This window comes from Rattus norvegicus, chromosome 18 (assembly GCF_036323735.1).
Source record: "Rattus norvegicus strain BN/NHsdMcwi chromosome 18, GRCr8, whole genome shotgun sequence".
NCBI lineage: Eukaryota > Metazoa > Chordata > Mammalia > Rodentia > Muridae > Rattus > Rattus norvegicus.
Window position 1 is genome coordinate 15115671 of NC_086036.1, and position 15893 is coordinate 15131563.

Genomic DNA, 15893 nt, shown 5'->3' on the forward strand with positions numbered 1-15893 from the left:
ATCCTAAGTGTGTTCTAAAGCTCAATGTATACCTGTGACTACAGAACACATGGATGAATACAGTAAACCATAAAAGTGTGCAGACCCACAAAACAAGCTGCTTCACTGCCTCAAAAGTAATAGCTAATGTGTTCAGGCAAATTATTGCATTGTTTTTTGTTTGGCGAAGGTTCAGTGAAGTGTGGTATTAATTATCTCCACCTCATTATTACTTTAACAGAGCCATAAATATATCTCATGGCTTTCTATAAATTGTTTGAAACTATGTAACATAAAATGTACCATTAAAGCCATTTTAACTATACCCCTTGCTTGCATTAAATACATTCACAACGTTGCTCAAACATAACCAGCCATGCCCAGAACTTTTGCACATGCCGATTAAAACACAATGACCTTTAATACAAAATAATTTAATTTACTTTTAAAGATTTATTTTTATTTATGCATGTGAGCATTTGTGCACATGTGTATGTGCACCATGTATGCACTGATGCCTGTATAGGCCAGAAAAGGTCATCAGAGCTCCTGGAATGGGAGTTACAAGGAGTTGTGAGCTACCATGTAAGTCCTGCATCCTGTACAAGAACAGGAAGTACTTTTCACCACTAAGACATTTCTCTAACTCCCTTATTCACATGATCTTTTCTTTTGTGTTTGTGAGTGCATGCACTGACACATGCACATGCATGCATACATATATGTACACACACATGAATGCCAAAGCCTAGATGTGGAGGTCAGAGAATTACTAATGGGAGTCAGCTTCTCATTTCTCCTGGTGGATCCTAGAGCCTGAACTCAGCTTGTCAGTCCTAATGGAAAGTGTCTTTGACCTGCTGGGCCATCTCACCAGCTCCCATTATTAGAAATGTTGTGTAAGACATTTGTCCCCGGTGATAGCACCAAATATGTTCCACTCTAGTATGTAAGCTAAAGTGTCCAGAAATCACGTACATGTTTAAGTAGTATTGGCTGTACAGGGAAGAAAACCTTAAGCTATCATGAAACTCATTCCGGAAACAGGTTCATCAGACTACCATGACTAAACCTAGTGTTCTGTTCATAGAGCAATAATAAAACAGAAAAAAATAACACCTCCCATTACAGTGTCTAGCAAAGAATGTTATTTAGGATAGGAATAAGTAATCTATTGCAAACAGCTAAGAACAGAAAGATCTGTGACTTCTCACTGCTTGTGCCCTCTGTGCACTGAATCCACACTCACCTGCAGGTGGTTTTATCACATGTCTACTAAGCGATGCTGTGTACAGGATATCTTGGTTGGTACCTTGAAAGACATGAGGGTGATTCAGATTTAAAGGTTTACCTTAAGAAACTTGCAGGCAACCATAAGAAACCTGTTATAGATGACATATTGGAAAACTTACCCAGCATTCTCTTCTGCCTGAATTTATTTCTAAACTTTTATATGCTCTTTTTTAATTATATTTCCAGGCCTTTGCCAAAATCTCTACTTGGCATGTTCTACACAATTTACTTTACAGGTTTCAAAATGGTTACCACAGCGGGCAAGCTGAAAACATGGAATGTTCAAAGGAAGCTGTTTGTTTCCTTCCTCTTTTAAGGTCTCCCTTCCCCCAGACACCACTGTTGCATCTTCAGGAGCACTTAACATGCCTGACATTCATAGTACCAGTTCTTAGAATTATCACCTGCTTTTATGACTGACAGTGTCAATGAAAACTGCAATGTGGGATAAGCCTAGGGCTTTAGCCTCCATGGGCATCTTCCAGAGTATAAGCATTTAGGAAGAAGATAGGCTCAAGCTAATGATCTGTTTTACCTAGCACAGATCCGGGTTCTGTGAACCTCAAACTACTCCCTAAAACTTCACTGATAAACTGAATATTAACCCTATCAGTCCTGAATCAACTGGCAGCTTGGATTTTTTAATTATGTGTGTGTGTGTGTGTGTGTGTGCGCCTGTGTGCAGACATGTGCACCTGAATGCAGTGCCTGAGGAGGCCAAAGGCATCAGAACATTCCAGAGGTGGAATTACAGGAGGTTGTGAACCTCCTGGTGTGAGGGCTAAGAATGGCACTCAGGTCCTCTGCAGGAGCCATTGCTCCAGACCCCTCAAATGTCAGTGTCACCGAGGAAGAGGGCCATCGACAGCTAACTCTGAAACACCCTCTGGCACCTGTCTGACTTTCTCTGCCCTTCATTATTTCCCATTACCATTTTTTATTTTTAATTCTATTGTGAATTGACAAGTAATGTGTACCTGAGGAGCACATTATACTCTACATATGTGCCTTGTGGGTTATCAAAGGGTAATTAACATATATACTTCTTCATCTTCTCTAGTAATTATCTTTTTAATGCTGTCACCTATTATCTTGACAAAACACAACTTAAGAGAAGCATTTGCTTTGGCTCATGGTTTGAGGGCACATAGTCGTCAAGATGGAGAGCATATGATGGCAAGTAGTTCCATGGTGGTAGACGCCTAAGACTGCTTGCCCACATCTCAGCAAAACAGGAGGAACAGAAAGGGCAATTCTGGTCCTCACCTAAGGCATTCTTGTTCTATATTTTGATTCAGTCTCCTGACACTCTGGGTGCATCTTCTGGGTGAGTTGATCCTTGCTGGAAAACTCAAATATACACCCAAACTTGTATCCTATTAATACCCTAGGTAATTTTTAATCCAGTCAAATTAACCATCCCACTGACTTAAGGTGTATTTCTGGTGAAAACACTTAAAATATACTCTTTTTAGCAGTTTTACCTCTATAATACTTTAATTAATTACAGTCATTCTAATTGGTGTTAATTATTCCATGACTTTTTCAATGCTAGGGATCAAACCCAGTCCTTACATGTAGGAGACAGGTACTCTAAGACTAAGCTACATCCTTTATCTCATATCTTTTAAAGATTTTTTTTCTAATGAAAGACATATTTCACAGTCTATATATTATGTGGCCATATCTATGACCTCACCAAGTTACCTATGAATCTCTGTGCTTCTGATTAACCATCTAGAGGCCTCTTCAGTGCAGTGCCAGCTCCATTACAATACGTACACACCAGGAAGTTAGACCATAGCTACTTTCTGAATGAAATTCAGAAATGCTACTTCTTTTATTTGCTCTTACCATATAGACAATGATATATTTAATGGATATAATTTTACTGCAGGAAAACTAAGACTTCAGTTTCCAGATGCCATTCACTTGTGATTCCCAGTGTCCCCTGCATTGTGTCTAGTGTCCATATTAGCTAGATAAGCACTTCATACCAAATCAGAAAGACCAAAGGCTGCAAAGAGATAACACGGTGCCAGAGCTGAGACTGCTCTTTCTTTCTGAATGTACCCTCTAGCATTTAAGCCTCTGGCCATCTTGAGCCATAGACTATAGGGAATAGGAAGGAAACTAGAAAACTACATTCAACAAAAATAATAAGGAACTATAGAATACCAAGCTAAATTAAAAGTTTCCATGAATCCTTCTTGGTATCTGATTTTCTATACAGAGGTGCTCTGATCTGCTCAATTCACCAAGCATCACTGAACATCTTGTTTGAGCAGGGTATTATAAAGATTATGAACACAAGCAAGACATAGTGTCATCGAGGTACTTATTATTTGGTTCTCTGATCCACAAAATTATTTCTCAGCTATCTTTTGGATAATCTGATGAAATCCATAGATATCCCTTTTTCCAAAATACATGTGACTGTGCACAGAACATTTGATTCATATAAATCCAAACTCCAATCATGGACCGATTGAAGAGACAAAGGAAAAAAATGTGCATTAATGAATTAAATGTTATAAATGGTCTGATAGATGTGTGAAGGTTACTGGGAACTATAGAAGAGAGAAGACATAATTGTCTGAAGGTAGAATTCCTCACACTGTGAGGTATGGCATGTGTACTACCTTCAAGGATCACAGATCAAAAACTACAACTTATGGAAGGAACAGACTCAGTACAGACATATATAAAAACATCGAGAGATAGTCTGGCATTGTTAGAAGTCTGATGCACCTAGAAGATAGGAGACATGGAAGAAGCCGAAGAATAGTAAGGAGACGAACAATCAGTAAGCCAGAGTGTCAACACTGGTTCTCATTGTCACCCTTTTGGGTACTATTCAATGGACAGCAGAAAATGGTCTGGCCATTACTGAGCCTCACACACTTTCTTGGGATGAATAGAAAGGGAAAGAAATTAGATGTATATGGGAGGCTTGCTTCCAAAAGGGCAGTAAAAGCCCAAACTGGGGGCATAGCAGGCAGAGTGGTAATGCCACATAGAAGAAATCTATACAGAATTCAGCAATGATGGCTAAAAGCCCTACCCAAAGATTCTGGCCACAGGGTGGATAATGTGTTAGGGCCTCTTGCTTCTAAAGTCATTAAACATGTTCTGCACGAGTTAAACAGGCCAAGGAGAAGTTAGATATTGTTCTTTTTCCATGTACATCCTCTTATTATCTTTACAACTCCTGGTACAACACTTTGGAAATAACAGGCATAATAAGTGCTTGATTGGATTGAATTTAGTTAAATTTAATTTATAGTGTGGTGGTTACCGAGCCAATAATTATTATCTCATTTTGAATAATGATGTCAGTCTCTAAACATAATTTAAGAAGCACTGGCAGAGTATGTCCTGGCAGGGCCTTTGGGGACTGGCAGGATGCTCAATTTGATTTTACATGAAAACGTGTTGTAGACCTTTTTCATGAAGCTTTATTACAACACCTTAACCAGGAAATTAAAATGAAGCTGAGACGTTATCTCTGTGAGAATTGATGTTTCTCTCTGAGGACTCTTAGGGAAAAAAAAAACCTGCCTTAGTGATAAAAATTGTGCTTTAGAAACACAGAAGGTGTGGAAATTGGAAATCGTAAAACAAAACAAAACTAGTAAACTTTTCAGGGGTTGTTTGTCTTCGCATCTTTTAAGGACTTGCCTCAAGACCATTCATCAAAAGAATCAAATCCATTGAACAAGTTCTTTCTTCCCACTAGGTGTTTGAACATTAGTTTGGGAAGGGGCTTTCGTCAGGTAGAGAAATAAATTATTTGAGAAAAGTCTCAATACCTGACTACCTTGCACATGGCTTTCTTGATTGCAGTGTTTTTAAGATTTTAAGGACACTTTTAAACATAAATTCCTCTGGCTCAAATGAGCATCAATTTCCTGTTTGGTCATCTCCAACTCTGTCTTTTAAGTCATGCTCTATCCCAGAGTTCTCGACCTACGTTGTGTATCACAATCACCTGGAGTGACGCTTGAGTCTAGAGATCCCCTGGACACACCAAAGCCTGTGAGGGAGACAGCATGGTTTGAAATCTACCAACTCTGTGAAGAACAGCCCTGGTTCGCACCACCAATTCAGTCCCTGCAGGTGTGGATATGCGAGAGTTGGCATGACAGGCAGAAAAGGAAAACAGCTTTAAAAATGTATAGAACGCAACTTCTTGATGAAAAGTGCCAAGGAATATGCATAAATTTTTAAATGGAGCCATTTGTTTGTGATCATGAGGAATGTGAGATATTTGTTAGTTACAGACCTTGCTTTACTTTAATTTCCAGATCAATAAACTTCTAGTTGGGTCACAACAGGACAGGATCTGGGGCACCATCGTCCTTCCATGCTCTGTGCTCATTACCACCTCATCTCCAGCTGTGACTTCAGCTCTTTACCACTGGCTATCCCTCGTCATGGGGCATAACCCCCTCATTCCAGCTGTGACTTCCCAATATGCTTTTAAGAAGCAATGTGAGGTTTTCCTTCTCCTCCAAGTAGTCCCAAGTATCCAGCCAGTGATGGCACCCCTGTAGTTAGAGCTACTGTGGTAGTTTAAGTTTTTTCACTATGGCGATGGACTTACCATAGCTCAGGGGTGTGTTAACCTCCACTTGAGCCTGACTGTTATCTCCCGTGGGTGTCACCACCACTGAGGTTAAGATTTCATGCTGATCACAGTTAACATCAATCACAGTGCTGTCCAGATCCCTACAAAGGACCCATTGGATTTTATTTCTTTTCAAACTATTATGGACTCTCATTTCTTTTTCCAAGTCTGTAAATATGAACATATGGTAGTCTTTCTCCATATGCTCCAATGTGTAATAGATATACGGTTAGTGAGGATGCATTAAAATATCCTGTCTTCTTATGAATGATTGAACCTTTAAATCTCAAGAGAAATGTCTTATAAATTTGCTTGTGTGTGCGTGTTTGTTTATGTATTAGGGGGTGCTGCACATGATCCCCATCCTTATGGAAGTCAAAGGACAACTTCACAGAGTTCTTTCTTTCTTTCCTCCCACCATGTGGCTTCAGAATGGATCTTGGGTAATAGGTCATAGCAGCAAGTGTCTTTGCCTACTGCTCCATCTAATCAACCTAGACCTGAAGTCGAACTTAACCAGGGATCACTGTGATGAGTGTCATATTTAATAACACATTTTCACCTGTTAAAAACAAAACCAAAATGAAGTCATAGAAGAATGCTTACAATATGAGGTGAATATCTTTGTAACTGGAGAAGAAAAGTTGAGGGAATTTGAACAGGAAGGAGAATGAGAGTAAATTCTAGTATGTCTGTGTTTTCTCTCAAAAATAAGCATACCGCCTAAAGTAAGCAAGGCCTGAAAGAAGGAAGTTTTGAATCTCTGAGCTGGAAGGCTAAGAAAGAGGTCAGATTGTGGCCTGAGCTGAGGTCTGCCAGGAGCAGCCTTCATTGGTTTCTGACATATTCACATGACTAGGGATGAGCTCTTATGGCCACCTCACACCCCATCTCTTTGAGGCCTATAAAACTTCTTAAAGTCATTTGTATGTCATGCCTCTTTGTCCCTTTGAATATTGAATGAGAATTTGCATTTGAGAATTGCCATGAGGAAAAGTCAATGCAGTGTGCATACACACGTGTGTGCAAAAGGATGTGAGAACTTCCTGTTGTGGTTACTTTTCTCACTGCTGTGACAGTGAGAAATGGGAAGGACATATACCTGACAGAAACAAACTAAGGCAGGCAAGGATGGTTTCAGCTCCCAATTTCAGGAGGTTGCAGCCTGCTGTGATAATGAAGTCAGGGACAGGTGGCTCTGGCCACAGAAGTGAATCATTCCTGACCCACTTCAGCCAGACAAGCCCCACCTCCTAAAGGCCTTCAAAATCACATCACATAAATCTGTGGGGAACATTTCAGTTTCAAGAATGGTTGTAATTAGCTTTTTTACAAACTGACAAACATAGGTTAAGAATATGCAGTGTGAGGACCGGAGTGTGACTCAGTTTTTAAAGTGTTTGATTCACATGCATAAAGCCCTGGGCTTGACCCTCTGTCCCATAGATACAAGCCCGGGTGACACACTCCTGTGATCCCAGAATTTTAGAGACAGAAGGATCAGAAGAGATTCAATCTCTCGGCTACTTATGTGGAAAGTTCGATGTCAGCCTGGGATACATGCAATCTGTCTCAAAACAAACACAAACCAAACAGAATGCACAGCGCCAAAGGACCCATCTTAGTAGTCCAAATCCAGCAGGCAAAGTGATCAAGACGATTACCTCACCATGATTCTTCCACTCTGAAGATCATGGTCACCTTGGAAAATCCACATGGATTGTGGGTTGTACAGAAGATTGGGAAATTAACATCTGGAGAGGGGAAAGTTGGATTTTGAGGGGGAAACAATGTACAATGCATCCCTGATGTTATGGAAGTTGATTGGGTGACTTATCAACAGAACTCTGTCTGTGTCTATCACCATACATGGGTGGTCAATACAACCTCAGAGGCCAGACACCACCCCTTTAAGCATGAAGGGCAGGGCTAAGCCTTGAAAGGGCATGCTTATAGGTGGGTACTCATGTGCATATACATGCTTACGCTTTGACAAGTTATATACAATCTCAGTCTAACTGCAATTTTCTGTTTTCCTAACTTAAAAAAAAATCATGATGCAATGAATGTCCTGCTTATGGATAAAAATCTCTCTAAAATAATATACCTGTAATTAAATAAATCATTCCTGAATTGCCTGACTTTGAAACAATCGGATTCTTACAACATAGTTAGCCTGTTAAGACATACCAGTCTGTCTTCATGCCAAAGGACTGAAGAAGACAGACATCAGGAAGTGCTTCGCATGCTCCCATGTGAGTGTATTTACCTGGAGATGTTATGAGATAGGGTCTGGTTCTCTGAGTATAGAGTGGGGATTTAGGTATGATTTATAGCAGGAGCATCACCAGGAAGCTAGGTGAGCCCAGTGTGCAGCCAGAGCTGAGATCCGCTATGTCAAAATGGTGGAAACTGTGGTAGTCTATAACCGTTGGCTTCTTACGTCTCCAGCTACAAGCCCTTTGAGAATCTTAAAGCGTCCGTAGTTCTGTGGTCATGAGAGTTGTCTGGAGATCTTCAGCAAACATTTCCCTGCTCTGTTACATCCTAGACTGGAAGTTCTACAGCGATACGCAAGTGCTTTAGAAAAAGGATAAGAAACGTGGTGATGGCGATAAGGTCCTAGCTTCTGCATAACCCATGAAAGGCTGGTCTGGAGCCACACCATGACATGCACTAAACCCTGAGGCTGATTTTTATAGTCTTCTCATTACTATACCTTCTCCCCCTGATGTTTATGACATTAAGTATCTCTATCTGGGAGTAATGGGCTTACACATGTTATAAATTATAAGGTTATTTAAACAGTTCTTTACTGATGCTGCTATAACAGTTCAATACCTCACCTGAAGCAGCAAATCCAGGGCCTCACAGAAATACAGCATCCCTAGCCCACCCCAGAGTGGCTTTAGATCAGAGAATGTATGGCTATTTTAACACTGGTAGCTCTTCCTTCCTTCCTCCCTTCCTCCCTTCCTTCCCTCCCTCCTCCTTTTTAGTATGTCATTAGTAGTTTACCACAGATACTCAAGGTTTTGTAAGCCCAACTGTGGACTTAAATCTCCTATTTAAAAGATGTGTGATATCAGCAAACAGATTATAAACATCTCCATAGCAACAAATTCTACTATTTCCTTCCTTCCCCTCCTGAAGTTTCTACCTGTAGTCACTTGGATGCATAGAAAAGTAGTGAAGCTGTGTTTATGTTCGCTTATTTTTTTTAAGACAAACTCTTGGCTATTAGTCACTCAGCAGTAAAATCAATACTCACACCCTTAGGAATATTTGAAGGAGGAGTGCCTTGAGAATGTTTCTGTTCATTCCGAATATGGTTAATGTCGGGAGGTTTGTTACTCCGAACGCGGCCGTAACAAGTACAGCCATATAAAATGCATGCAGTTGCATAGATGAGGAAACCCAACTTCCTCTCCCTTTCGCCAAGTAGCAGGTGCTCTCCAGAGCCCTTAATGGCTACCAGACAATTCATAAAATGTGCACAGTGCCATCTAGTGGTCCATTGCCAAGATTGCACCTCCTAAATCATTTCCTGGAATTGAGATCATGCCAGAAGAGTAGTACCCATGGGTACACTACAACTGCTGGGGCTGAAAGAGACTTCCTGCTGACTTCCCACTGAATCCCAACTTAAAAATTTTCAGTGTGCCTACTTAAATGGGAAAGAGAATGATAGGACTTTTTTTCAATAATTAACATGAGGCTGAAGAGATGGTTCAGCGTTTCACAGCCCAGGCTGTTCCTCCAGAGGATCCAGGTTCAATGCCCGGCACACACATGAATGCTCACAACTGACTATATTTCCAGTCCCAGAGGATCCAATGCCCTCTTATGGCCTCTGTGGGTGCCAGGCACACATATGATACACAGACATACATGTAACCAAAACACCCATAAACCAGAAATAAACCAGAAAACTGCAGAAGCATTGTGATATGGCAAAAACTAAGAAGACATGTGTAATCACGCTGCCAGAGACACACAAACACACTAAAATGAACTGGAGTAAGCCTGTCAGAGTGGCATGAGCCTTCAATCCTGGCAGTCCTTCAGATGGGTTGGCATTTGAGTTTGGGTCCAACCTGGTCTACACAGTGAGTGCCAGGCCAGTGACAGGTATTTCCACACACCATCATGCACTGTTATTTACTTGGTCTCCACCAATAACCTTTAGCTATTCTAGCTTCTTGCCTCTCTGTCCCCATTTCTTTCTTCCCTGGGATTGGAAATGATATTTTTAAACTTGACCTAATCGTGTAGCTCTACTCACAGTCCGTGTCTTGGCACGAAAATCCTGCTCATAGCTATGATGCATCTCCATTTCAACCTTGTCCTCCTGGCTCCACAGCTCTGTCACGATCTCATTCTGTGCCTGGCACTCTGGGTCTGACCATAGGCTACCCGTGTGACCGAGTGACACTTGTGTCCTCACCAGATTATTGGTTCCATGAAGCAGGAATCGCATTGTTTTTGCTGTGCAACTTTGAGCTTTACAGTGCCTTATTAATAATTTTAAACCTGGTTTTATGTAAATGGTATGAAATAAAAGCAAACAACTCTTTTAACAAGAATAAGGCATAAAATAACATGGAAATTATCTAGCATTGGGCTAGACCCAATGTTTGGCTTGTCAATGCACTACGCCTTGGGTATAAGGAAACACACATACTAAACACATTTCTTTTAAGTGACTTCAATATGACATCTAGATCTTTTATTTGCCCATAACTATGTTATTGTTTTCTTGGACAAGTGTTGTTCAGGGATTGACTGTCTTAATCTATGTTATAATCAAATGAAGCTATTAAAACACTATGAGTATGACCATACTGAAGTAGTGTGGGTTGACACCATCACAGTGAATCTTCACAGCTGTGCCATATTGTCTCTTGGGTTCACATATGCCCTTCTAAACCCCTGACTCTTGTTGAGTTACACTGGCATTTTCTTACTTAGTCACCACATGTGATTATAATCCTATGATATGATGGAGCTGTGATGGGTGATAGAGGGGTGAACCGTCATCACAGCACACACAGACTTCCTGTGGTCCATCCACTACAGAAACAGACAGCCAAGTTCGAAGGAGGCACAAAACTTGGAGATGGAGAAGCCAGAAAGACATCCTTGAAGACATGGTCCTGATGCTGAAGTGTGATGAGATATGGACGAGAAATAAGCAGAGGACAAATTTAAACAGACAAAGGCCTTTGCAAGCCATGCTTAGATTTCAAATTAATAGAGAATTATGAAAGAAATTTACACGGCAGACAATTGACATGTCATATTGCAGTTTGAAAAGGAAGTCGGCCCAATCTAATTCCCATTCTCATAACAGCTTGCAGTTACACTCTGAGGAACAGACTCACAGAGTACACACATAATGACAGGGACCATAATACAGTCAAGAATAAAAATGAGCCCCGAACATAGCTTTCATTGATAAGTGACACTTTTCCGGGAGTGCCTTGTAATGTTAATTAAGACAGATAAAAGCAGGGCTGGAGAGATGACTCAGAGGTTAGGAGCTCTTGCAGATCTTTTAGAAGATCAGGGTTGGATTTCCAAATCCCACATGGCAGCTCACAACTATCTAGACCTCAGGTGTTTGGGAATACAACGCTTGCTTCTGGCCATCATGAGAATTACATGCATTAGGTAGACACATATACATAGACAAAAACACACTTAAGTATGAAATAAAAGCAAATAACTCTTTTAACAAGAATAGGTATAAAATAATGTGGAAAGGACACTGGCTATGAGCTTCCACCTACTACATTACTCATAAAACTTAACATTGACCTCTGGCCAGTCCAGCCTTTTTACTTATAAATATTTAACAAGAAATTAGAAGCACATAACAATCCTGCACACCATTCCTCATAACTTTGTTTCAGCCACAATCTGGATCAACTCAAATGCCCACCAACAAACTAATATTTCCACATAGGATATTACTCAGCAGTAAAAAGGAGTGAGTTATCAATGTATGACCAATAGAGGTGACTCTTAACATAGTTTGCTAAGTAGAAGATAAACAAATAGAATTCTACTTATTTATAATTCAATAAAGTCGTAATAGGAAGCTAGAAAATCAGAGTTCCTGGTTGCATAGAAATGAGTTACAGGGTGCACAAGAATGCACAAGATGCCCACTGGGGCATCATGGTAATGCTTCAGGGCAAACAGAAAGGGACTTCCTGAGTATTTCAGGAGAAAGTAGCCTTGATTATAATTTTTGGCCAGGTTGTTCAGAAATCTGTGACCTGGTTCCTCAGTGGTATGACCTTGTCCTTCTGGGCTTTCCTTCCTCCCTGCCTCTTATCAACCTCCATATATATATATATATATATATATATATATATATATATATATATATATATATATATATATGTGTGTGTGTGTGTGTGTGTGTGTGTGTGTGTGTGTGTGTATACATATATATGTGTCCAAATGAATTCACTTTAAAAACTCAAAATGGATTCTGACCTCCTTGAAGCATTTAGAACTTAGGTTCTATCTTCCTTTCATTTCAAGCAGTCACTGCTTTCAGTGGGAAACTTTTCTAAGCCCAATTGACTTAAAGTTGACTACCAATTTTGCTCGTGACTATGCTTACATTGTCAGTGAACTACCCAGTTCCTAGGTTTTCCTTCCTGTGTAACATAGGAATAACGGCGGTATTTCACGGGTGGTTGTAACACAGAAAGCCATGATTAATGTTAGCTGCCAACTTGACAAGGTATAGCCTCACCTAGGAGATACACTGGTAAACATGTCTGTGAAGAGTTCCTAGTCCAGTTCCGTGAGATGGGAAGGCCACCCTGCTGTGTACATGGGCCCTAGACTGAGTAAAGTGGAGAAATTGAACAGGACAGAAACACTGCTCTCTCCATGCTTCCTAATTGGGGATGCAATGTAACCGGTCACGTGACTTCCCCACAAGGGCTGCATCCCGAAACTATTTCTTCCTGAAGTGGCTTCTGTGAGGGATTTTGCCACATGAATGGAAAGGCAACCCATGAAGTTGGTATTCGATAAGTCATTAGCTAAGTCTGGTCTCGGAGTCCCGGAGACAGACTTCTCTGCTCATGTCCATCCCCACGGCAACTGGGCACACGTGCAGAGCATAGATGACCCCGGGTAGTGAACAGGAGCACTGCCCTTCCCTGTGCTCTGGGCTCATGTGTTCCCTCTGCTTCTATCGTAGTGCACCTGGTGGACATTTGGAACGTCATCGAAGCGCTGCGGGAAAACGCTTTGAACAACCTGGACCCAAACATAGAGCTCAACGTGGCCCGCCTGGAGGCCGTGCTCTCCACTATGTTCTACCAGCTCAACAAGAGGATGCCAAGCACTCATCAAATCCACGTGGAGCAGTCCATCAGCCTCCTGCTGAACTTCCTGCTCGCAGCCTTTGACCCGTGAGCCCCCTGTGACTGTCCATTACTCTCTCTGTGACTGGGTTCTGTTTTCTTTTATACTTTTCTTAATTTTCTTGAACAATTTCTTGGACTTATTTTTTTTCTTTATCGGATGTTATGTTCATAAAAGAAACTTTAAAGGCTTCTGAGGCAACTAGGAGTCCACTAATACCCAGGCGGGGGCGGACAGTTGTGTCTTATGAGAAAAGCTTGATTTACCATATCATCCCATGCGTTACAGTTTGGATGGATAGACGCTCCATGATGCGTCCTCGTTGCTCACACACAGAGTAATTTGATAAAGCACGGAGAAGGAGAATGGGTTTTAGCGGACTCTTTGCAGTTTAACCCGATTGTGGTTTCTGGGGTGTCATAAGAGCACCCTAGCTGACAGAAAAGCAATCGAAGAGTTTCTTGGCTAGCCTAGAAAATTAATGACTGGCCTCACATGGACTGGTCAGTCGTGTGCCGCAGCGAAACAGTATGCCCCTGTCAGGTACCACAGCTGAAATGCAGCCTCATTATCCCATAATTCCCCACTCAGAATCAGAGAACCTTGGAGCTGGCTGACATCTTAAAGAGTGTTCACACAAATCTCATTTCACAGATGAAGGGCCTGAGGCACAAAGAGGTTGTCGCTTATCCACTTCTTTATGGCATGTCAGCAGAGGAACGGGGACTTGGGTGTTCTGCTAAGGCTTTTTCTGTAGTGTACATGACAGCCACATAACCGGTGAAAATTCCAGGCATTACATGAGCAGCCTGCGATGTCAAAGGCTGTTACCTCAGCCCCTGGTGTGGATATGACATCTCCAATCCAGGTTTTATGGTGTTTTGAATATTAAAGGGGGAATTGCAACGCTGACCTTTACACGATCATATTTTAATTCTGAAGACTTTGCTTATTCCCCTCGTCTGAGTTCAAAAAAAAACATGTACCACAGCAAGGGAGCTGCTGCAGCCACACTCATGGCGTTGCCCTACCCACCGAAGTCACCAGCTGTCACTTTGCTGTCCACTTTGTCATGGAATTGTCCCTGCTCAGTTTGACCAGTATATATTATTGTCTCTGTGGTGAGAAGACTGTGAGAAATTTGCAAGTTAAAAACAAATGCTTTTAGATGTAGCTGCCCAAATAGACAGGTTTCTTGCCTTGTGCACATTTTAGGACCAGACTATGTGCTCCGGTCAGACCACTGTAGAAATTGGGACGAGACAGTGAGGGGGACTGTGGTTTCACATGGCAGGTGATAGAACAGAACTGAGTCGAGGAATTTCTGTAACAGAGTCCCCACCCGGGCCCCTTAACAAGAACACAACAGTGTCCAGACTTGTCACTAAGGGCTGAGTGGGACCCATTTGCTGTAAGAGCATGCTAGCCAGCATCCAGTTACTAAGCCAGATACCTTACGTAAGTAACTTGTAGCACCTTGTACCTTGCAGCCTGTGGGAAAGCAGTGTATCAAAGGATCTTTCACCCAGGATGCCCTCATGGAGCAGGGAGAGGGCACCAGAGTCCTGTCCTCCCTTTTGACAGCTTACACTCAGTAACGTAAATTCCTTCCACTCATTGTAGTTTTAAAGATTCCATCATCTCCTAAAAGAGCCATAAGTTGGCAACCAGCCTTTAGTATATGACTTAGGGGAGGGACTTAGGTTCTAAATCACAACCCAATGTAATTGATAGAAAATATTAAAACAAACATGGGGTGGGAGACATATCTTAGTGGTTAAGAGAACTTGCTGTTTTCCAGGTTCAGTTCCTAGCAAGGACCTGGTGGCTCACCACCATCTCTAAGTCTAGTTCTAAGGGATCCAACACGCTCCATGGGAACCAGGCCTGCACATGGTGCACACACATAAATGCAGAGTGAAAATAGCATTTCCTCCTAAGTTCTCAATTATTTCTGGAAGTGCATAGAGGCAGAGTTAAAGCATAGTTTGTACCCAATTCTTTAAATATAGAAACAGGACAGATTAGTAATAATGAAGGGATTGTCTTAGGAAATACATGGCATTCAACTGACAGGGTTAGAAGCTCCCTGTTTGTTCTTTTAAAGAGCAAAATCATAAGTGTTCCCTAAATAGCTGCTGATAGTGCTGCAGAATCATTTCCAGGCCAGTTGAGTTCTATGTAATATATATATATATGTACACATACACGCAAACACACACAAACACACATTTATGTATACATGTACATATACTATACATATACATACACACACACACACACACACACACACACACACACTATGGTAAGAAGTAGAAATGAATCACTGAAAAATAGAGAAAATACTACCCCCAGCTCTTCCTATAGATTAGAAGCCCCTGGATATTTGACTAATCCTCACTGAAGGAGATTTATAAACACAAAACTGAAACTCTACTCTGGAAGGATCCCCCCTTTCTCTCACCTGGCATAGAATAGCTAAGTAGGAAGTCTTACTGGTGCTAGGTATTTCCTCTGACAGTTTTTGAAATTTCAATGTGAAATGCCAGAAAGTTCTGCTCACTACAAATGTAATGTTAAAGAATAAAATAAATGT

At 41.2% G+C, this 15893-nt stretch overlaps 1 protein-coding gene and 1 long non-coding RNA gene across 40 annotated transcripts in view; one reads left to right on the forward strand and one right to left on the reverse strand.

Annotated features, from left to right (window-relative positions):
* The window catches only part of Dtna (dystrobrevin, alpha), a 356193-nt gene that overhangs the window by 252870 nt on the left and 87430 nt on the right, over positions 1–15893 (forward strand). For all 35 annotated transcript variants that reach the window (XM_063277418.1, XM_063277429.1, XM_063277438.1 and 32 more), the window contains one exon: positions 13131–13344. In XM_063277418.1, coding sequence (XP_063133488.1) covers positions 13131–13344 — 214 coding nt within the window. The remainder of the gene's footprint in view (positions 1–13130; positions 13345–15893) is intronic.
* LOC120098123 (uncharacterized) overlaps positions 1–15893 on the reverse strand; it is a 45425-nt gene that overhangs the window by 28360 nt on the left and 1172 nt on the right. For all 5 annotated transcript variants that reach the window (XR_010059647.1, XR_010059646.1, XR_010059645.1 and 2 more), the window contains exon 2: positions 1229–1291. This is a non-coding gene — a long non-coding RNA (uncharacterized LOC120098123). The remainder of the gene's footprint in view (positions 1–1228; positions 1292–15893) is intronic.